At 37.7% G+C, this 18,691-nt stretch overlaps 3 protein-coding genes and 1 long non-coding RNA gene across 4 annotated transcripts; 3 read left to right on the top strand and 1 right to left on the bottom strand.

The window, feature by feature from the left end:
- Nucleotides 1–418: 418 nt before the first annotated feature.
- On the top strand, nt 419–3,323 carry PHT3;1 (phosphate transporter 3;1). Its single transcript, XM_048125444.2, has 6 exons — nt 419–802; nt 1,548–1,909; nt 1,992–2,035; nt 2,426–2,640; nt 2,746–2,870; nt 2,955–3,323. Exons 1-6 carry the CDS (start codon nt 515–517, stop codon nt 3,001–3,003), a joined length of 1,083 nt encoding a protein of 360 aa, XP_047981401.1. The 5' UTR covers nt 419–514; the 3' UTR covers nt 3,004–3,323.
- Nucleotides 3,324–3,834: 511 nt separating this feature from the next.
- On the bottom strand, nt 3,835–8,353 carry LOC125222690 (B3 domain-containing protein LFL1-like). Its single transcript, XM_048125445.2, has 6 exons — nt 8,015–8,353; nt 5,207–5,296; nt 4,938–5,038; nt 4,497–4,543; nt 4,329–4,405; nt 3,835–4,248 (listed from the first exon to the last, which is right to left on the bottom strand). Exons 1-6 carry the CDS (start codon nt 8,198–8,200, stop codon nt 3,985–3,987), a joined length of 765 nt encoding a protein of 254 aa, XP_047981402.1. The 5' UTR covers nt 8,201–8,353; the 3' UTR covers nt 3,835–3,984.
- A 1,211-nt stretch (nt 8,354–9,564) lies between these two features.
- Nucleotides 9,565–13,380, top strand: LOC125185420 (uncharacterized). The gene is made up of 3 exons (XR_016130532.1): nt 9,565–11,380; nt 11,798–11,925; nt 12,373–13,380. It is a non-coding gene; the product is annotated as an uncharacterized LOC125185420 (long non-coding RNA).
- A 1,703-nt stretch (nt 13,381–15,083) lies between these two features.
- On the top strand, nt 15,084–18,636 carry LOC125218227 (protein AUXIN SIGNALING F-BOX 2-like). Its single transcript, XM_048119861.2, has 3 exons — nt 15,084–16,220; nt 17,082–17,577; nt 17,675–18,636. Exons 1-3 carry the CDS (start codon nt 15,742–15,744, stop codon nt 18,449–18,451), a joined length of 1,752 nt encoding a protein of 583 aa, XP_047975818.2. The 5' UTR covers nt 15,084–15,741; the 3' UTR covers nt 18,452–18,636.
- The last annotated feature ends 55 nt before the right edge of the window (nt 18,637–18,691 follow it).

Raw genomic sequence — 18,691 nt, 5'->3', positions numbered from 1 at the left:
GCCCATGTTTCGCACTAATAGGGAGCCGCGGCCGGGCCACGCCCGAGCCACGAGCCGCGACTCTCCTATAGTGGATGCTCTTCTACTTTTTTCTATCTTCATCCTTCTACCTTTTTCATTTTTCACTTTATTCTCCCTTTGCTTAATTCACCTAATACAATTTTTCTTAATTCCCGTGCTGAAAAGAAACTCCTCCATCATGGGGGGAGTATCAAAACTTATTTGATAGGCTAAATATAACTAAAAATTATGATTTAAAATTAAAAGTGTATGGACAAGGTATAATGACTATACTACCCATCATAATCTCCGTATTTAGCTTTAGGCAAGTCAAAACGACCGGTGCATTATAGTAAACGCGGATATAGGGCAAATCTCACATTCCTAGCTCGTATATAAATTACGCATGATTTCCTTTTCCCAATAACACTGCTGCGCTTTCTGCTTTTGGTTTTCTTCAATCGGAAAAAACTCTACTACCCTTCCCGGAGGAGCCGCCTTAGAACCGCCGCCCATGGCTTTCTCCTCCGACCGCCAGTCTCTCATCCCGTCCTATCTCTACAGCTCCTCTTTCACCTCCAAACCCCTAAATCTCCATAAAATGGCATCGCCTTCCTCTACGCCGGCGGCGGCGGCTTCCTCTCCCAGCGGCGGATTCATGATTCAGGCGCCGAGCGAGCCAGGGAAGATCGAGATGTATTCTTCTCAGTTCTACGCCGCCTGTACGGTTGGTGGAATTCTCAGCTGCGGCCTTACTCACATGGCTGTCACTCCTCTCGATCTCGTCAAATGTAATATGCAGGTATAGATCTGTTCTTCCTAGCTTCGTTTTACTTCATTGTTGTTCCGATTGTGTCGTATATCTTGCAGAAGATGTATTTGACTATGTGTATTCTCGTTGCTGACGAATCCTTTTGCCATTTACTTGTGTTGACTAGTTTGTTGATTAGATCTATGTGCTCTCTGTTTTTATTTATGATCGTTGCTGTTGTTGTAATCTAAATTCAAGGTTTGTTGAAACTGTTGATGAATCAACCACGCCTAGTTTCATGATCTAGAACCCGCTTCTTATCTATTGATGTTACTATGTTCGACTCTGTGTTTTCTCATCTGAATCATGATGATAATTGAACTATATAAGTTGATTTTGTTAGATCAGAAACATGTGATGTTTATTGAAATCAGACATGTTAATAACTCATTTGATTTCTGATCCATTTATAGCAAACCACATTCTATGGTATCTTCGTGAAGATTTGAGTGTCAGACACTCCGGAATTTTGTGGATGTTTACCAAATATGATGAATTCTGAAATCAGAAACACGAGTAGCTCATTTGTTTTTCATCATTTTATTTAATGAAGAATATTCTCTGATATTTTGATGAAGATATATCATACAGAATTTTGTGTTTGAGTATGATGGAAGGAAAGTGATTGATCTTGCAAAATAAATAACAGGAAAAGTGTCTGCTGATAGGTTGGTGATGGGGCATTAGGCAGCCCGAACTCAAGTCTAAACTAAGTCTATGTTGTTTATGTTGCCAGATTGATCCCGCCAAGTACAAGAGCATCTCATCAGGTTTTGGAGTGCTACTAAAGGAGCAGGGAGTTAAAGGTTTCTTCAGGGGCTGGGTACCTACTCTCCTAGGTTACAGCGCTCAGGGTGCATGCAAGTTTGGATTCTATGAATTCTTTAAGAAGTACTATTCCGACCTTGCTGGACCAGAAAATGCAGCTAAGTACAAGACTCTCATCTATCTTGCTGGCTCTGCATCTGCTGAGTTGATTGCCGATGTTGCCCTTTGCCCTATGGAAGCTGTGAAGGTTCGGGTTCAGACTCAGCCTGGATTTGCTAGAGGTCTGTCTGATGGATTTCCCAAGTTTGTGAGATCCGAAGGAGCTCTAGGGTATGTTAGATAACTTATGCTTTTGTTTTGACCTATAGCTTGATATGAAGTTATGTTAGTCATAATTTGTCAACCCTTGCAGACTGTACAAGGGCCTGGTTCCTCTCTGGGGGCGTCAAATTCCATGTAAGTTCTGGACCTCTTATTTATTTCTTCTGCTGGTACTTTATCTGTTATTATAAACATTGTTTGATAGGGTGCTACTAGGAATAAGTAAGTCTTTCGTAAAGATGGTAAACTGCTTTCTACAAGAACAGTGTGATCATTCACCCTTTATTATGTGCTTTGTGTGTAAGTGGTGATTGGTATTAGGGTGACACACTCACTTTGTGCATCCCAGGCTGGATGTCCTTAAATTGAAGGAAAAAAACATGTTCTTGTTGACCATCATAGACTGGATTTGTTGCCTGTCAACTGATTTGGTCTATACATATACCAGTTCGTGTCATCTTCATCCCTATTCTGCTTCGTGTAAGAAATTTCATCTCACCTGACAGCTAATGTTTTAACCTGCAGACACAATGATGAAGTTTGCGTCCTTCGAGACTATTGTGGAGATGATCTACAAGCATGCTATCCCCACACCTAAAAACGAATGCAGCAAGCCCCTCCAGCTTGGTGTGAGTTTCGGTGGTGGATACATTGCTGGTGTGTTATGTGCCATTGTATCACATCCAGCTGACAACCTCGTCTCTTTCCTCAACAATGCCAAGGGTGCAACTGTTGGTGATGTAAGTGTTCTTGTTTCCTGTGATTTTTCCACTCAACAAAACATTTAAGCTGTCATTTATGTGTTTCATTCCCTTATATTCTTGTTTGTTATTTTGTTTCTAAAGGCTGTAAAGAAGATAGGGGTCGTGGGTCTATTCACCCGAGGACTTCCTCTTCGTATTGTCATGATTGGAACTCTCACCGGAGCCCAGTGGGGTATCTATGATGCTTTCAAAGTTTTTGTTGGCCTGTAAGTATATTTTCGGTGCTGTTACATTATGACCCAACTAACTCCCCACATTCGTCGCTGACATTTGTTTTTCAAAACTTTCAGGCCAACGACCGGTGGGGCTGCTCCTGCAGCCGAGCCTATTAAGGCGTAGAACAAGTTACATAAATTCATCATAAAATTGAACTTTGCTCGCCATCAAGACATCGGGAGTATTCTTTCGGGTTTATTGAACTTTCGACGGTTTTTTTTTTTCTAATGCTTTTGGCTGATTGGAGTACTTTGCATATTTGCAAACTTGTAGAACTAGATGCCGCAATAGGATTTGTGAAAGTGCCTCCCTGCAAAATTTAAAATAATCGGCAAAATGTATGGAGGGTTCAAACTTAGCCACTGCAACCTTATATTTTTTCCTGAGACAAATAACTATAAGATGATCCTCATCACTGAGAATACGAGTTTTTGATTGTTTTATTTTGTTTGTTATTTGTGATTTCATAATTGGTGGGCATTTTTGGGCATTTTATAGTTATCATAGTTACAGCCTTTTTATTTGATTATTGGGCATTTTTTACGGTAGTTCTCATTTAAAACGATTTGCGAATTTCAAGTCATTATTTAAAAATGATTAAAGCTGTTGGCTAAACCGCCTACTCACATAATAGTGAGGATCAATAGTAAAATTTCAATTTGAAAAATCCTTTTTTTTTTTTTCCTTTTTCATTCCTTTACAAGGAAAAATGAATAATGGCAATGCCAATTGGATTGGCGTGCAACAGCGCCTTCGAAAATGGCATGAATCAGAGATGGATTGATTGTTGATTTTTGGGATGGATTAAGACGTTCCGTGTTTGAAACACCCAATTGGATTGGCGTGATCAATCTATTGAACATGCCATTTGATTTTGCGTGATTCCCATTGGCAAACTTTTTTCCTAAATTCGACTAGAAGGCCAAGTAACAACAAAGTTCAGATAGATATGTATAAAGACAATTTAAGTTCATTCAATAGAAAACACAGGAATATGATGGTACCTTACTTTTCCTTCTACCTTTATGTATTTATTTATGTGTACGTAACCAATACTTACCCCATCCCACATACTTCTTTCCAAACCAAAAGTTTCAATATCTTTCACAATCCGAAGTCGGAGTCGAAGTCTTCATCATTTTTGGCTTCGGAAGAGGAGTCCGATCCGAGGTTTGGTAAGTTGATAGAGTCCCCCGTGTAGTCGAGGGGAGAGTCGTCCAAGAACTCGTTGTCATACGCATACACCATCTCGGTGTAATCTAGATCAGGGAGTTCGAGGAGGTCCAGCTCGGGTGCTGCTCCAGTCATCGCGAGATTGTCGGACATCCTCGGTGCAAGATCTTGCCCTTTCTTTCTTGCCTCAATGATCTGCAATATTATGCAAAGTTACCATTTTTTATATCGAACATGAATGTGAATCATCCATGCATATGCAAATCTTTGCTTACATATCTTCCGTCTTCGACGTTCTGGTAGACGAGAATGAAGTCGTTGGTTACCAAACCATGCGCGTGCACAAATTCCCCTAAGAAGATTTGCCACCACATTATATAGATTTAAGGAGCAAACAAACTTGAAGGAAGCAAATGATGCAAGTTGGTTAGAGGTGTTCATACCGGTGTACTCGAGCACATACATCCGACTGCTGTTGTTCGGCCAGAATCTGTGTCGGATGATGTCATAAACCAAGTGAAAAAAAGACGCAAATAAACTTGAAAATGAGACAATCCTTTGTGTTTCAATGCCATAAATCACGCGAAAATGGTTTGCTTGACTTGATATGACAAGTTAAGATATTGTGTAAGATTTAATGACTATGCTTTAAGCTAATAGGGATCTTTTTCTTGAGAGAAAGCAAATACAGTGGAATAATTAGGCAATTTTGGCAGCCTACTTATACAAACCATGAAAACACCAGTTTCCTGTTTGATTCATTTTCTTTTCCTATGTTCTTCAAACATCTAGGATCTCAACAAGAATTTAAAGAACTACAGCCTTACAAGTATATATGTTGGATGAGAAAATAAGTTGTTTACGAGAATATGTTCGATTCTAACCTGTACTTGAACCACCACTCGTGAATTCCATCCATGTCAAGCATGCTAATCGCAATTCCTTCTTTGGATTGAAGGATAGGAAGATATTTCTCAGCTTCTTTCTGAAATTTGTGAACTAGTTAATCAAATGTCGAATAACATTTACTTGGATAATGTAACAATACAAATTAGAGGAGAAACAATGCATGAAGCCGTTACACTGTGAGACGACTAGGATTTAATCGATTAGTGCGCATAACGTAACAACGAGCAAGATTAAAGCTACGGACCTTTGGAAGGATCATCCTTCTCAGGACGCCTACGTCGCTGTTCCTTAGCTGCTTATTGAAAAGATACGCAAGTTTTGAGACATCAATTTCCTGAAAACATTAGAAAACAATCCAAACTGTCTTAATGTAACAAATCTACAAGAATTAACTAACTACATATAATTAAGTGCGTATAGATAGGTTAACAACCGTTGTAATGAGGATCGAAAAACAGATGCATCATTACTCCAGGATCGGAAAATAGATGCATCTATTACTTGTTAACAGAAAGATTCGATGATTGCATATATACACATACAAACATATTATTGTATTAATCAAGATCTTGTTAACCTAAGTTATACCATATATAGTAAAGATATTGGACAAAGAGGCATAGAAATAGGCCTATAAAATCATGGAAAACTCGACAAAAACCAGTCCAGACCATGTGAGACCTTCCCGCAAGCATTTACTAGTTCTAGTGACGCATATATATAAGCATTAGTTCGAACCGTCAGTTAAAATTTACATGTATTTTAGTGGCATATATACACATAAATTTTAACTAATGTACAAGTGTATGTTAGGTATGCTGAGATGTTATGCTTGAATATATAGACCGGCGAATATTCGACTTTTATAAACTAGATAAATGGTACGTATGGCGCATGTTCAATAATATATGTCAATAATTGATAAAAGAAATCATAATTTTAAGGAACTTTAGATACAAAGGATTCTTATTTTTTTTTACCAAAACAAACATGTCTAGATAGTATCTAAATATGAATATATATATAGTATCAAATTATTAAATTATAAGTAATGATATTTTAGACCTATAAAAAAAATTGAAATATACACATTTTCATGATAATAATTAGAATAGATATTTAGCAATGCATATGTAGGTTCACCTTTAATTAATGTACACGCATACGTTAAATCTATTAACATGTCATCAAGGCAAATGAATCTGCAAGCGCCTACTAGGTGTAGGGATATAAAGGATAATATTGTACACATATATAAGATCTAGGATAATATTGTACACGCAAATAAGATCTATTGACGTGTGATCTACAAACAAGGCCGACAAATCTAGAAAATTTACTATATCTATTGGTGTATATATAGCTAATGTACGAGCGTACATAAGATCTACTGACTTGTGATCTACAAACAACAAGACCGACAAATCTACAAAAATTTATTACGTGTATTGACGTATATACTGGTTAACTATGTAAACGCATAGGATGATTAGATCTAGATCCACCGACATGTGATGCACAAACAACCAGGCCGACAAATCCACAATCATTTACAAAAACATGACGTTGATATAAGTAATTCTAAACTAATGTACAAGCATACCCTAGATTTTCTTAAGTCATGTGATCCACAAACAACAAGGCCAAAACACTAACGAACATTTACTACATCTAGTGACATATATACAGTCAACTTTTAACTAATGTACAAATACAATCATACGCTAGATCTACTGCCGTTTCGCGCACGAATGTCAATGCCGACACATTTGAACACTTTTTTATTAGATCTAGTGATGCATATATAGATTTGCTTTCAGAGACCAAACAATCATATGCTAGATTTGATGACGTGAGCCACCAAATATTCGAACTTCTACTAGATTTAGGGATGCATATATAAGTTTACATATTGTTATTCTACAAACATATAGTGCATTTTATCTGTTGATGTGTCATACACAAACTACAAGGCTGGCAAATCCGCAAACATTGACTAGACCTAGCTAGAGGCGTACATAATTGGATAATGTCCATTGTAGCATGAATCCAGTTACTCCAACGGTCGTTCGTTATTAACCACCAGAGTTCGTTATAATAAAAATTATGTTTAGACACACATACACAATAAAGACATAATTAAAACACCCGACTATTATCACATCCATGGCATGCTATTAACATTCTACATAAATTATCACGTTCTTCTTAAGCTAATCAATATCTGGAAACTTTACCCTTCATGCTTGAATTAACATGCACTAATAGTAACTCAGATTAACACATTAATTAGAAACATACACATAAACATAGTAATTTTATGTGTCTACTGAATTACATAGCATGCTTTGTTCTTGACTAGCTGGCCATTTGTTTTTATCTATACCTGCATTAAATAAAATGACTCAGCTATTCAAATTAACATGTTTTTATCAAGGCAGGACATCGATGTAATATATAATTTTAAAATAGTATACACATGTACTATAGTCTATACATAATTTAAATTTTCAAAACCAATAACTTTTAATCCATTTGTTTTATAATTTTTCAGTTACAAAATCAGCCATAAATAAATTAGGAAAAGTCCAGCCTTCACCGTCTTGTGTAGACAAAGTGCAAAAAAAGTGGTTAGCTAACAAACGAAAACATTTACAAATTTCTGTGCTCCCAACCAAAATAGATCCAAAATTTGTAAATTTTGAAAAATTAAATTCACTTTTTTGTCTCATAATTTAATTCAAAGCTAATTTATTCCAAAGTTGAACGCGACGGGTAAATTTGTAGATCAATTGAAAATCATCCCTTATTCATTCTTTATATTTTTTTAAAACAGTTGTTAAAATTTGGGTGCAAAATTGTGGTTTCAACGATCCATGTTGATGTTATTGTTATTGTTTAAATCACATAAAAATACGGGAGAAAATTGGCTGCGTTTTGTTTTTCATTTCCTGTTATGGAGAATTGAGTCTGTAAAGATGAACATTAGTAAACCAAGAAAAAATCACCCCATAATGGTAAAAAAAAAAAAAAAGGGTTTAAAAAAACTCACACGTGCGACAGGCAGAGGCGGCACGTGCACTCCGGGCATGGCGAGGCCCTGGAGGCTGGCCCGCCTGGCCCGCACCATTCTGGGCCCTCTCTGCACCGGGCCCGCCAAAAGATCAGCCCGGCGGCCTCGGCCTCGGCCCCGGCCCCTCCTGCTTCCTCCCTCAGCCGCATTGCCGTTTCTCTCCATGAAAATCTCCTTTTTTGCCTTTGTAGAGAGAGAGAGAGAGAGAGAGAGGGAATGGTGAAGGAGAGTTGGGGAGGTGGGGATCTTATAAAGGCAGGAAATGTTCTAAATTTAGCAAGGATGACACTTGTGCAAGCTTCATTCATGGTGAAATTTCAAGATTTGATTTTTAACCACAGTTGAGAGTTGGAGTTATTAAAGAGAGTGACGAATGGAAATGGGGTGGGGGGAGAGGAGGAGGTCCAGGTGTTGATAAAGCTCTGATGAATTCAATGGCGTTACTTTGCTTCTCTCTGGTTATAATTGAGACACAAAAAGATTGAAGATTAGACATTAGAGCTCTTTCTCTCTTGTTGATATAGCATCATCACTGCATTTCTCTCGGGCATGCACCACCGTCAGCTGTGTGGTTGCCACGTCCACAACACCTCTACACCATACATCACCTGAATATTATTTTATTCTTTTTTCACTCACATCTTCTTACACAAATTATTAAAATACTACTACTTAGTACTGCTACAACTCTAAAGTCAAAGTACTAAGAAAGTGATGTCACCCAAAGTATTCAACAAACATGTGTGTACATTACTTTATTCTAATGGAGTGATTCATAATCTTGACAGTTACTAGTGGTAGTGAGCTACTGCACAGTGCAGGACAGGGTTTATTTAGATTTAATAGTTAATTCTCCATTTTAGCATTTTGGTATAGCTATGGAAATACTATATAAAAAAATGTGGAAAATAGGCATTTTTAAGTATGACACCTTTCTTATACTCTCTCCGTCCACAAAAAATAGATAAGATTGTGAATGATACAGATTTTATTTTAATGTATAATTGGTAAAGTAAGAGATGGGAAAAGTAAGAGAGAGTGAAGGAAAATGTAGTAAAATGAGTGTTAATGGATTATGAAATCCACATTTAGAATGATGTGTAGGGTTAATATTGGTCCACTTTTAATTACTACTCCTATGATTTGCACGAAATTGCACTTTTTATATAAAAATGTGGAAATAGTAGTAATTAATTTTAACTACTATGCCCGTACATTACATGATTTGCACGAAATTATAAATTCATACTATAACGATATAAACGATGATTTTATAAGAATTACTGTAGGTTGATGTTATATTTTAATCTGTCGTAATCATGGTTATTATATAGGAATATTAAAGTAAAAATGAGTATAGCATTTCCATAGTTATGAGTATAGTAGAAGAAAGTTAGAGTCTGAATATGTGAATTGTTGGGCTGCGCAATACAATAGGCCCAACTCAATTGATGAGCTGAGAACTAATCTAAGCCCATAAATTTCTGTTAGTACTACTTTTTTCATTCGATTATTGCGAAACAAGCTAACACTCTCGCATTCAATCCGCTATATTTGTTGAGCTACTGTTGGAGTTGCTGTGCTCACGAGCGGGAATTCGAGGTAATGTTGTATTGATTTGAGTCTGTATTACGATTTATGAAACCATTTGTGTTGCGTGTGATGAATGATGATAGGCTCTGAGTTTGGAGCTTATGATCGTTAGCTTCCATCAGTAAATGCTATCATTTGCAGGATTCGTATCACTCGTGATTTGTGTATTTGTAATTTACTATGAGATTCGCTCAATTTCATGGAAGTTATTCGTAAATGCTCAATTTTCAGTCGTTATTTGCAGGATTCGTATCACTCGTTATTTAGCTGTATATAATTTGTTCAGAATTTTAGCAATTTTCCGGTTAAGTTGATTATTTTGTGCGCTACTTCATATTATCTTTTGATACCTTGCAATGCTGTGGCATGTGTTAATAGATTGAAGGCATCAGGTTGAGGATATATCCTAGTTTTATGATGCAGTCTATGAAGGTTATGAGATACTCCACTACATTAAATGCTAGTATAGTAAACATGAAAGAAATCACCCTAAAATCGTATGTGGTGTGCTGATTAGAATGAAAAGTAGTAGTAGTAGTAGTAGTAGTTTTACTTTTCTTATTTTATGTTGGAAATATAATGGTGTCATTTGATATCTTAAGAAGAGATCAAATTCTGGTGACCTTATAAGACTTTGAGATGAAGTTATGGGAAATGGAATTATAGGATACTAGTACTAGAAGATCATAGGGCAGTAGTTTACAGTAACTTCACACACCTGCTCTTTTGCTGTGGCTGCTAGCTCTTTGTGGAAAGTAAACAGATGTAGTGTTCTTGTATCAACTCCTTTTTTTCTATTCAGTAATAGTTTCTGGAATCCTTTATGCTCTAGTGAATTGTGATTGGGTTATTGGTATGTCTCTTGACCAAAGAAGAACACACTCAATGATGATGGCTATTGAGTCTGCCAATCACTATCAAATCTACTTTCCTCCTTCATTACTAGCATTGCATTTCATCCTTTCCTCTGTCGTTTTGTTAATCCCTCTGTTAGAATTGCCTTGAATTTTACCATGGTTGAGTTGTCCTTGATGCTATAACATGGTTCAAATTTGTCTTACAAAGAAAATATTGGGAGAGGGGGTGGGAGTGACAACATCTCCAACCTGTTTTGAGTTGGTGGTGGTGTCTTGCTGGATGCAACCATTTGATGACTGTGTTGATGAATTTTGTTGGTATTTGATATTACAGGTGCCTGATGCTAAGGTTTGTTTTTTAATGGGTTGTGTGATGATATTCATGTGCATATTTGTTTCAACAATGCTTCAAATATTTTAGACACCCTGCAGTTGGCCAAGCAATTAAGCAAGCTGCACAGGGGTATCTGTCACGCTCCAGTTTTGATGTTATGCGTCTTTGGAGTGAGCTTTTATGATAATTGATGGCTGATTGCCCATGCCCAGAAATGGCTCCAACAACTCTATGGTGTGCCAATACACTACTTCTTCTTCCAGTTCACTTACAAGATCAGCTTTGACTTCTTGTTTGAGGCATCCAGAATACTTGAATATGAAGGCCAAGATGATTAGTTTTTAAATGTTGTCAAAAGTGGGTTGGCAGCGAAATGGAACTTGATGTTATTGTTTGCAGGGATTATTGATATCATGGATTTAAATGAAGATGTGTAGGTTTTGCAGTGCAAATTGTAATTCATTTGTCATCGCCTGGCCACACAGCTTAATTTTGGGGGGCCGCAGCGCGCTTGTGTCTGGCCATGCATTAGCTACTTAAGGGGGTTCTCACGATGCTCAAGTATGTTGTGGTATCAATATTTATATTAAATCAGAAGTTTTGTTTAGGTGTGGCCTCATCAGTATGATATAAGGGTGGGTTCCTTATGTTGAGCCATAGATATAAAGTAGTTTTTGAGCTAATTACTTTAGGATGGGTTTTCTTCATAAAACATGATGTTTCTAATGCAATTGACATGACATGATCTGTTGTTCTTTGTAACTATTGCGTTAAGATCATGTTTTTCCAATAGATTGGATGAAAGCTCTCTTTGACAAAATTAAATTTCTTTGCAGCATGGATGTAGACAGTATAGGAGCAATTTCCCATTATGTTGACACTTGATTACCCATATGGGCTGTGCTATTGCAATAGTTCTGCATTTATTTGCCTGCAAACTATCTTTGAACACTAATTGCTACTGCTTTACCTCTGCAGAACTCTTCTTGGTGATGGAGGCAAAAATTGAATCCTTAAATTTACTCATTACTCATTAGCTGCTGATAATCGCAGGAACAAACTACATATCATATCTTCAGCTTGTATTGTGTTTCTAGTGCTATTTGGTAATATTCCATTTTTTTTATGTCTATGTGTTTTCTCCATCACCTCGACATGGAGTTTTTCTTGCGCGCAACTCTATATGTAGTTTTAGTTGAGGCTGTGCGTTAGATACGTAGGTTGGGGGTGGCTGCTACGGATGGACCATTGCACAAAATCCATGGTTGGATGGTCCTCAACCTATGTGGCTTTAGTGTCTTGGACATGTTGCAGCGCACAGGCTATAATCGTTTTATGCCAATTATATCGAACTTTGTTGTTCAATGTGATGCTCTTTCTTGATCATTCGCTAGGAGGGCATGAATTGCAGTGAGGATAGGATTTATTTGAATTATATAGAGTTTGATTTTCTAGTATTAGGGGGAGTAACGGTTGGAATTATTGTAGTTTGTGATCCTAAAGATTATATATGCAGTTGTTTATGTGACATTCTATGCTCAAAATTGGAGCAGGGAAGCCGTCAATTCCAGAACCGAACCAGTAGAGCCAGTATGCTGATTTCAGCTCAGCCCGTGAGCCCGGTTTCAGGCCACACAGTTCTAAGAGCATCCGCAGCGGTTGAAAAAAACTCGTCCGTCCGTCCTGGCCAGCGGCAAGGACGAGGTTGTCCGCTGATGGGAGCTGTCCGTCCATGCCGCTGAGCACCCTTACGTGACGCTCTCTGATTGGCCAATGGCTTATATTCAATTTTTTTATTTTTTATTTTTAAAAAAATCAAAATTAATTAAAAAAATATTTTTAAATAATAAAAAAATATTTTCCCACTTCCCAAAAAATTATATCCGTTTTCTACCCACTTTTAATTTATTTTTCAATTTTTTTTCGTAAATTTTATTTTTTAGGATTTTAATTATGTAATTTTTTTTAGTGTATTTTTTATAATGTAAAAATGTTTTTAGTAATTGGAGTATTTAAATTGAATAATAGAATGGTGAGACCCTTGAGCTTGTCCTTAGCTAAAAGCACGGATGTGGGTGTTGTGCTCTTAGCTAAGGACAAGGAGTAAAAGTGGGTCCGAGTCTACCTCCGTGCTCTTAGCTAAGAGCACAGATGAGGATGCTATAATGCAACCAGTCCCTAAATTGAATGCGTCAAATTAACCTCGGCTGAATTCTCCTTTTGGTCCTGGTGAGTAATGCTATATATATGAATTTGTCATGTTCCTCATCGCAAAAATATGAAGATGATTTTATAAGAAATACAAATTGAAAATTTAGATAAATGATTTGAATATGTAGCCTAGTAGAATGAACGTACTACATCGAAATGGTTTGGCATTTAGGTTCTTGGCTGTGAGCTCAGATTGCGACACTATACGGTTGGTTGGTCACATGTGGGGAGCAATTCTCGCAAATGATGGCCTCTATTTATCATCATTATTTTTAGATGCCTTTCTTTTCTCAATTATTTTCTTCTTGTAATCACATGCACCACTAATTTAGTCTTTTATTTTGAATAAATTGCCAAAATAATTCAAAGTTTGGTCGATTTATAGTTAATTTAGTTACTCCTAATTTTGGTGTTTTTTTCATTTGTCTTATTGATTTGGATTTAAGTATAGTCTAATACTTACTAGTTGTATTTCATATTTTTTGAACTGTATACAATTACGCATTAAAAGTACGGATTTAAACTTTTACCCTCATTAGTGTCATTCACAATATGAATTGATAATGTGAAAAAGATCCATGGTCACTGTTGGTAAAATCACACAATAGAAATAGATTATAAAATAAATATTAGGTAATAACTAAAAAAACATTGATGGAAACTTAAACCAACTAATCCAAGTCAAATACATCAAATTATGGATTAATGATTTTCTTATTTTTAATTCCCATGCTAGACAAGTTTTGCCAGCCCATAAACCTCCCACTCACCTTTTTTCTCTATTTTAAATCAAGTACTGCTAATAATATACTCGTATTTTGTATGAAAAGTGTCATGCACCTCCCCAGTTTCTTTGTTCGTTTAAAATAATGGCCCCATAATTGTATTTCGTGTAGACTTCAAACTCTTATTTGTTGCATACACGTGTATAATTATGCTTAAATAACTCCTAAATTTCATTTTGTTTGACAATTTTCGCACCATATTTCGTCCCAATTAAATTAAATAAAGCATTACTACGATTAGGTTGTAAAATTCATATGATTCCAACGTCCAGCACCTTTATTATTTCCAACATGGCAGCTACTTAATTATCTTGCCGCATTACATAGTTAAATTAGTTATTTGCCAATTACATTTTTTTTCAATTGTCGCATAATCTCAAATTTAGAAAAAATTGTGCTGATGTGACTGATAGAAACAAAACATTTAGATAATTTTAATACATCTACTTAGTCAAATCGTTTGTTTTTATATATGTATCTAGCTAGAATTTTATGCCACTGAGGCAATTAAATATACTACAATTAAAATTATAATATGGAGTAACTAATATTTTTAAAAATTCTAATATTGATCAAAACTTAAAATTTTTGCCAATAATTGATTTTTATTTCGAATAATAGATCTCAAAATCCTTCAAATCAATAATAAATGCTTATTCAATCATTCAATATTTCGACCCTGCCCAAAAAAAAATACTCCCTCCGTTCCAGATTAATAGTCACTTTTTGTCATAAAAGTCCGTCCCAGTTTAAGAGTCACTTTTAGAATTTTACATATTTGGTCATAGAATTTTACCCCATTCTTCATCAAAATTACATAAAAATGTCATTATCTACATTAAAATAAATCAAAATAAAAATCAAAAGTCAAAAGAGACCCACCTTCAATCCACTCTACCATCCCACTTCATTTATTATACACTCTACCATCTCACTTTATTTATTACACACTTCAACTCTTTCTTAAAATCCGAGCCATAATAATAAATGACTCCTAATGTGGGACGGAGGGAGTATTAAACAAACAAAACAATACTGAGACCTCGGAAAAAATGGGTGACACACAAAAAAAAAATCAGAAGAAAAAAGCATACACCACACGACACGCGCTCGCGTACGAAAAATATCGGCACTCGCGCGGCGATTGAAGGAGATCCCCCACATGGGAGTGTCTGGGCGCGTGCGAAACAACAACGTTATCGCCAAAGTGGAAAATGGAGTTCCCAATTCCATGAGGACGTTTTGGCAGAGGGGATTGCACATCGAAACCAGAGAAAAGAAGACACATGCCCTTTCTACGGTCAAGATTCCATCTTCCTTCCATGCCAGCCGTTCATCTACCTAACCATAGTTAAGCTCCCCCCTTCTCCCTTTCTTTTGTCTGATGATGAGCTGAGAGAGTGTTGTTTCAGCTTTACCCCTTCAACATGACTGAATGGGGTTAGAGAGAGAGAGATGGAGATGAGGATAGATTTTTTTTGCTCTACAAACTCAATTAATTGCTGGATCTAGGTTTTCCTTTTTTCAGTTCCAATTCATTTTGGATCCTTTTGTTACATAAATCGATTAATTGGGGAAGTTTTTTTTCCAATCGGCAGTTGGATTTGGTGTTGAAGATCTTGCTCTATCGAGATTTTTTACCTTTTGATTTTTTTTTTTCTCTCTGTTCAACTTAGTAATCATCACCTTTTGATTTTTGGATGATGATGGTGATAAGTGAGCTCAGAATAATCTCTCTTTCCATTATCTTATAGTTTTTCAACTCTATTCCCCTTTTCAACCTCCCAAAACAGTTGATTTCTTCAATTTCCTCTTTCTCAGCTTCTCAGATCTGTTTGTTGCTGTGAGATTCCACCTTCCTATCCGCCGAATCACCGCCAATTTCAGATCCGAAAAATTAGGGTTCTTCATCGAAAAAATCAGAGGATGTGTCTGTTTCAGTTTCAGAGCGTGATGAATTACTTCCCGGAGGAAGTGCTCGAACACGTGTTCGATTTCCTGACCTCCCACCGCGACCGGAATGCGGTGTCGCTGGTGTGCAAATCGTGGTACAGCGTGGAGCGATTCAGCCGCGAGAAGGTGTTCATCGGCAACTGCTACGCCGTGAATCCGGAGCGGTTGATTGCTAGGTTTCCGCGGCTCCGATCGTTGACACTGAAAGGGAAGCCTCATTTCGCGGATTTCAATCTGGTGCCTGAGGGCTGGGGCGGCCACGTGTACCCTTGGATCGAGGCGATTGCCAAGAGCGGAATCAATCTAGAGGAGCTGAGGTTGAAGAGGATGGTGGTGTCGGATGAGAGCCTCGAGCTGCTTGCGAAATCTTTCCCCAATTTCAAGTCTTTGGTTTTGGTCAGCTGTGAAGGGTTCACTACCGATGGTCTTGCTGCCATTGCATCTAATTGCAGGTGTGATTTTTGGTTTTCATGAATTCGATTAACTTCTTTATTCCCTTTCGGCTGTGTGGTAGTTGACTTGCTATTTTGTGCTATCGGGGGAAATTTGGTATTTTTTGGATTAAATTAAATTGTGAGCTTTCATGGTATACAGTTGTTTTCTTGCTGGTTTGAGCAATTGGAACAAGCTGGGCTTGAGTTATTTCTTTTCATGCTGAACTTGTAGTTAGTTGTTCTGTTATGCTTATGGTGATTTTGGTTTGGTGTGGAATATGAATATGGTCATGATCATGGTACTAGTATAATTACAATCAAGTTCTTGGCTTTTATGGTATAAGTTACTGTACTTGTTTAGTGTGGAATATAAATATGGTCATGATTGTGGATAGTTAGTATGATTTCAATCAAGTTCTTGGTTTTTATGCTCTGGAGTATTTTTCTTGCTGCTTTGAGCAATTGGAATTTGTGGGCCTGAGTTTTTTTATGCTGAACTTTGTAGTTGATCTGTTATGCTGTTGGTGATTTTGGCATGGAATAAATTTTGTGACGATTGTGGATGGTACGAGTTTGAATCTCTTTCTTAATAAGAATCACAATTTTGTCAATTGAAGGTTTGTGGTGGATTAGATTTGTGGTCATAGGAGTGTTTGCTTTGAGTGGTCCAATCCATAAAATCGTAATGTCCATTTACATTTATGGTATGGTTAGTTTTGGACTTGTTTAATCCTTCAAAAACTCGATCTTATCACACTAAACTAACACCTCGTGTAATATGTGGAGTCAGGTTTTTAGTTGTTTATACACTCAAGTTGTTCCTCTGTTAGTTCGAGGATATTGCTTCTCGGTTGTTGATGACTCAATCTTTCACGACAGGTTTCTCAGGGAGCTCGATCTGCAGGAAAATGAAGTTGATGATCGCAAGGGCCAGTGGCTCAAGTGTTTTCCCGAGAGCTGTACCTCTTTGGTCTCGTTAAATTTTGCATGCCTCAAGGGAGAGGTTAACGTTGCTGCTCTCGAGAGACTGGTTGCAAGATGTCCCAACCTTAGGAGTCTAAGACTGAACCACACAGTGCCTCTGGAGGTTCTGCCGAAGATTTTGGTGCGAGCTCCTCAGTTGAGTGATTTGGGCACTGGCTCCTTCACCCATGATCCGGACTCGGAGACTTATGTCAAACTGACAAATGCTATGAAGAATTGTCATTCAATTAGAAGCTTGTCAGGGTTTCTGGATGTTAATGGACGCTGCTTGCCTGCCATCTACCCAATCTGCACCAATTTGACCTCGTTGAACTTGAGTTACGCCCCTGGAATCTTCAGTAATGAGCTTATAAAGCTAATCTGTCACTGCAAGAAAATAGAGCGGCTCTGGGTTTGTTTTCCAATTCCTGTTGAGCTTGTTTCGTTGTAGCTACTTGTTTCTCTTTTCTTTCCCTGTGATTAATTGAGGTTGGACTTTAACTACACAGATTTTAGATACCATTGGAGATAAAGGACTTGGTGTCGTGGCCAACACATGCAAGGAGCTACAGGAGTTGAGAGTCTTCCCATCTGACCTCTATGGCGTGGGAAATACAGCTGTAACGGAAGAAGGGCTCGTTGCTATATCAGCTGGATGCCCGAAACTGAACTCAATCTTGTACTTCTGTCAGCAGATGACCAATGCTGCCCTCATCACAGTAGCCAAAAACTGCCCTAACTTCATACGTTTCCGGTTGTGCACCCTTAACCCAATTGTACCAGATGCTGCAACCAACCAACCACTCGATGAAGGTTTTGGGGCGATTGTCCAGTCATGCAAGCGCCTGACACGGCTATCAGTCTCAGGCCTTCTGACGGATCAAGTCTTTCTTTACATAGGCATGTATGCTGAGCAGCTTGAAATGCTCTCTATCGCGTTTGCTGGTGACAGCGATAAAGGGATGCTCTACGTGCTCAACGGGTGCAAGAAACTGAAGAAGCTAGAGATCAGAGACAGCCCGTTTGGTAACATGGCACTTTTATCGGACATGGGGAAGTATGAAACAATGCGATCCCTTTGGATGTCCTCATGCGAAGTGACCCTCGGAGGATGCAAGACTCTGGCTGAGAAGATGCCGCGGCTCAATGTTGAGATAATCAACGAGGCTGGTGAGGGGGACGGTGAGGCCACCTATGATGATAGGCATAGAGTCGAGAAGATGTACTTGTACCGGACGCTTGTCGGGCCTCGGAAGGATGCCCCGGATTTTGTTTGGACGTTGTAAATGCAGCAGCCGGAGCTGTTGGCTCGTATGTATTATTTAGCTCTAGGTTGTTAATTTAGACCCCACCTGTTTATGCATTTGCTAGTTCACTGATGGCTTATTGTTGTTATATATGGAGGGGGATATTCATTTGACTTCAAACTATGTATCTTGCTTTCGCTTATATCCACTACTTCTCACCTCAATATCTCTCTCTCTATTTATACACTTGCTTGTATCCTGATGTGCCTAGTGCACTGC

Source organism: Salvia hispanica, chromosome 1 (assembly GCF_029641045.1).
Source record: "Salvia hispanica isolate PSC_SH4W2 chromosome 1, Shi_PSC_v1, whole genome shotgun sequence".
Classification (NCBI taxonomy): Eukaryota; Viridiplantae; Streptophyta; class Magnoliopsida; order Lamiales; family Lamiaceae; genus Salvia; species Salvia hispanica.
The sequence above is the reverse complement of the archived record's forward strand: the minus strand, read 5'-3'. Positions and strand labels throughout refer to the sequence as shown.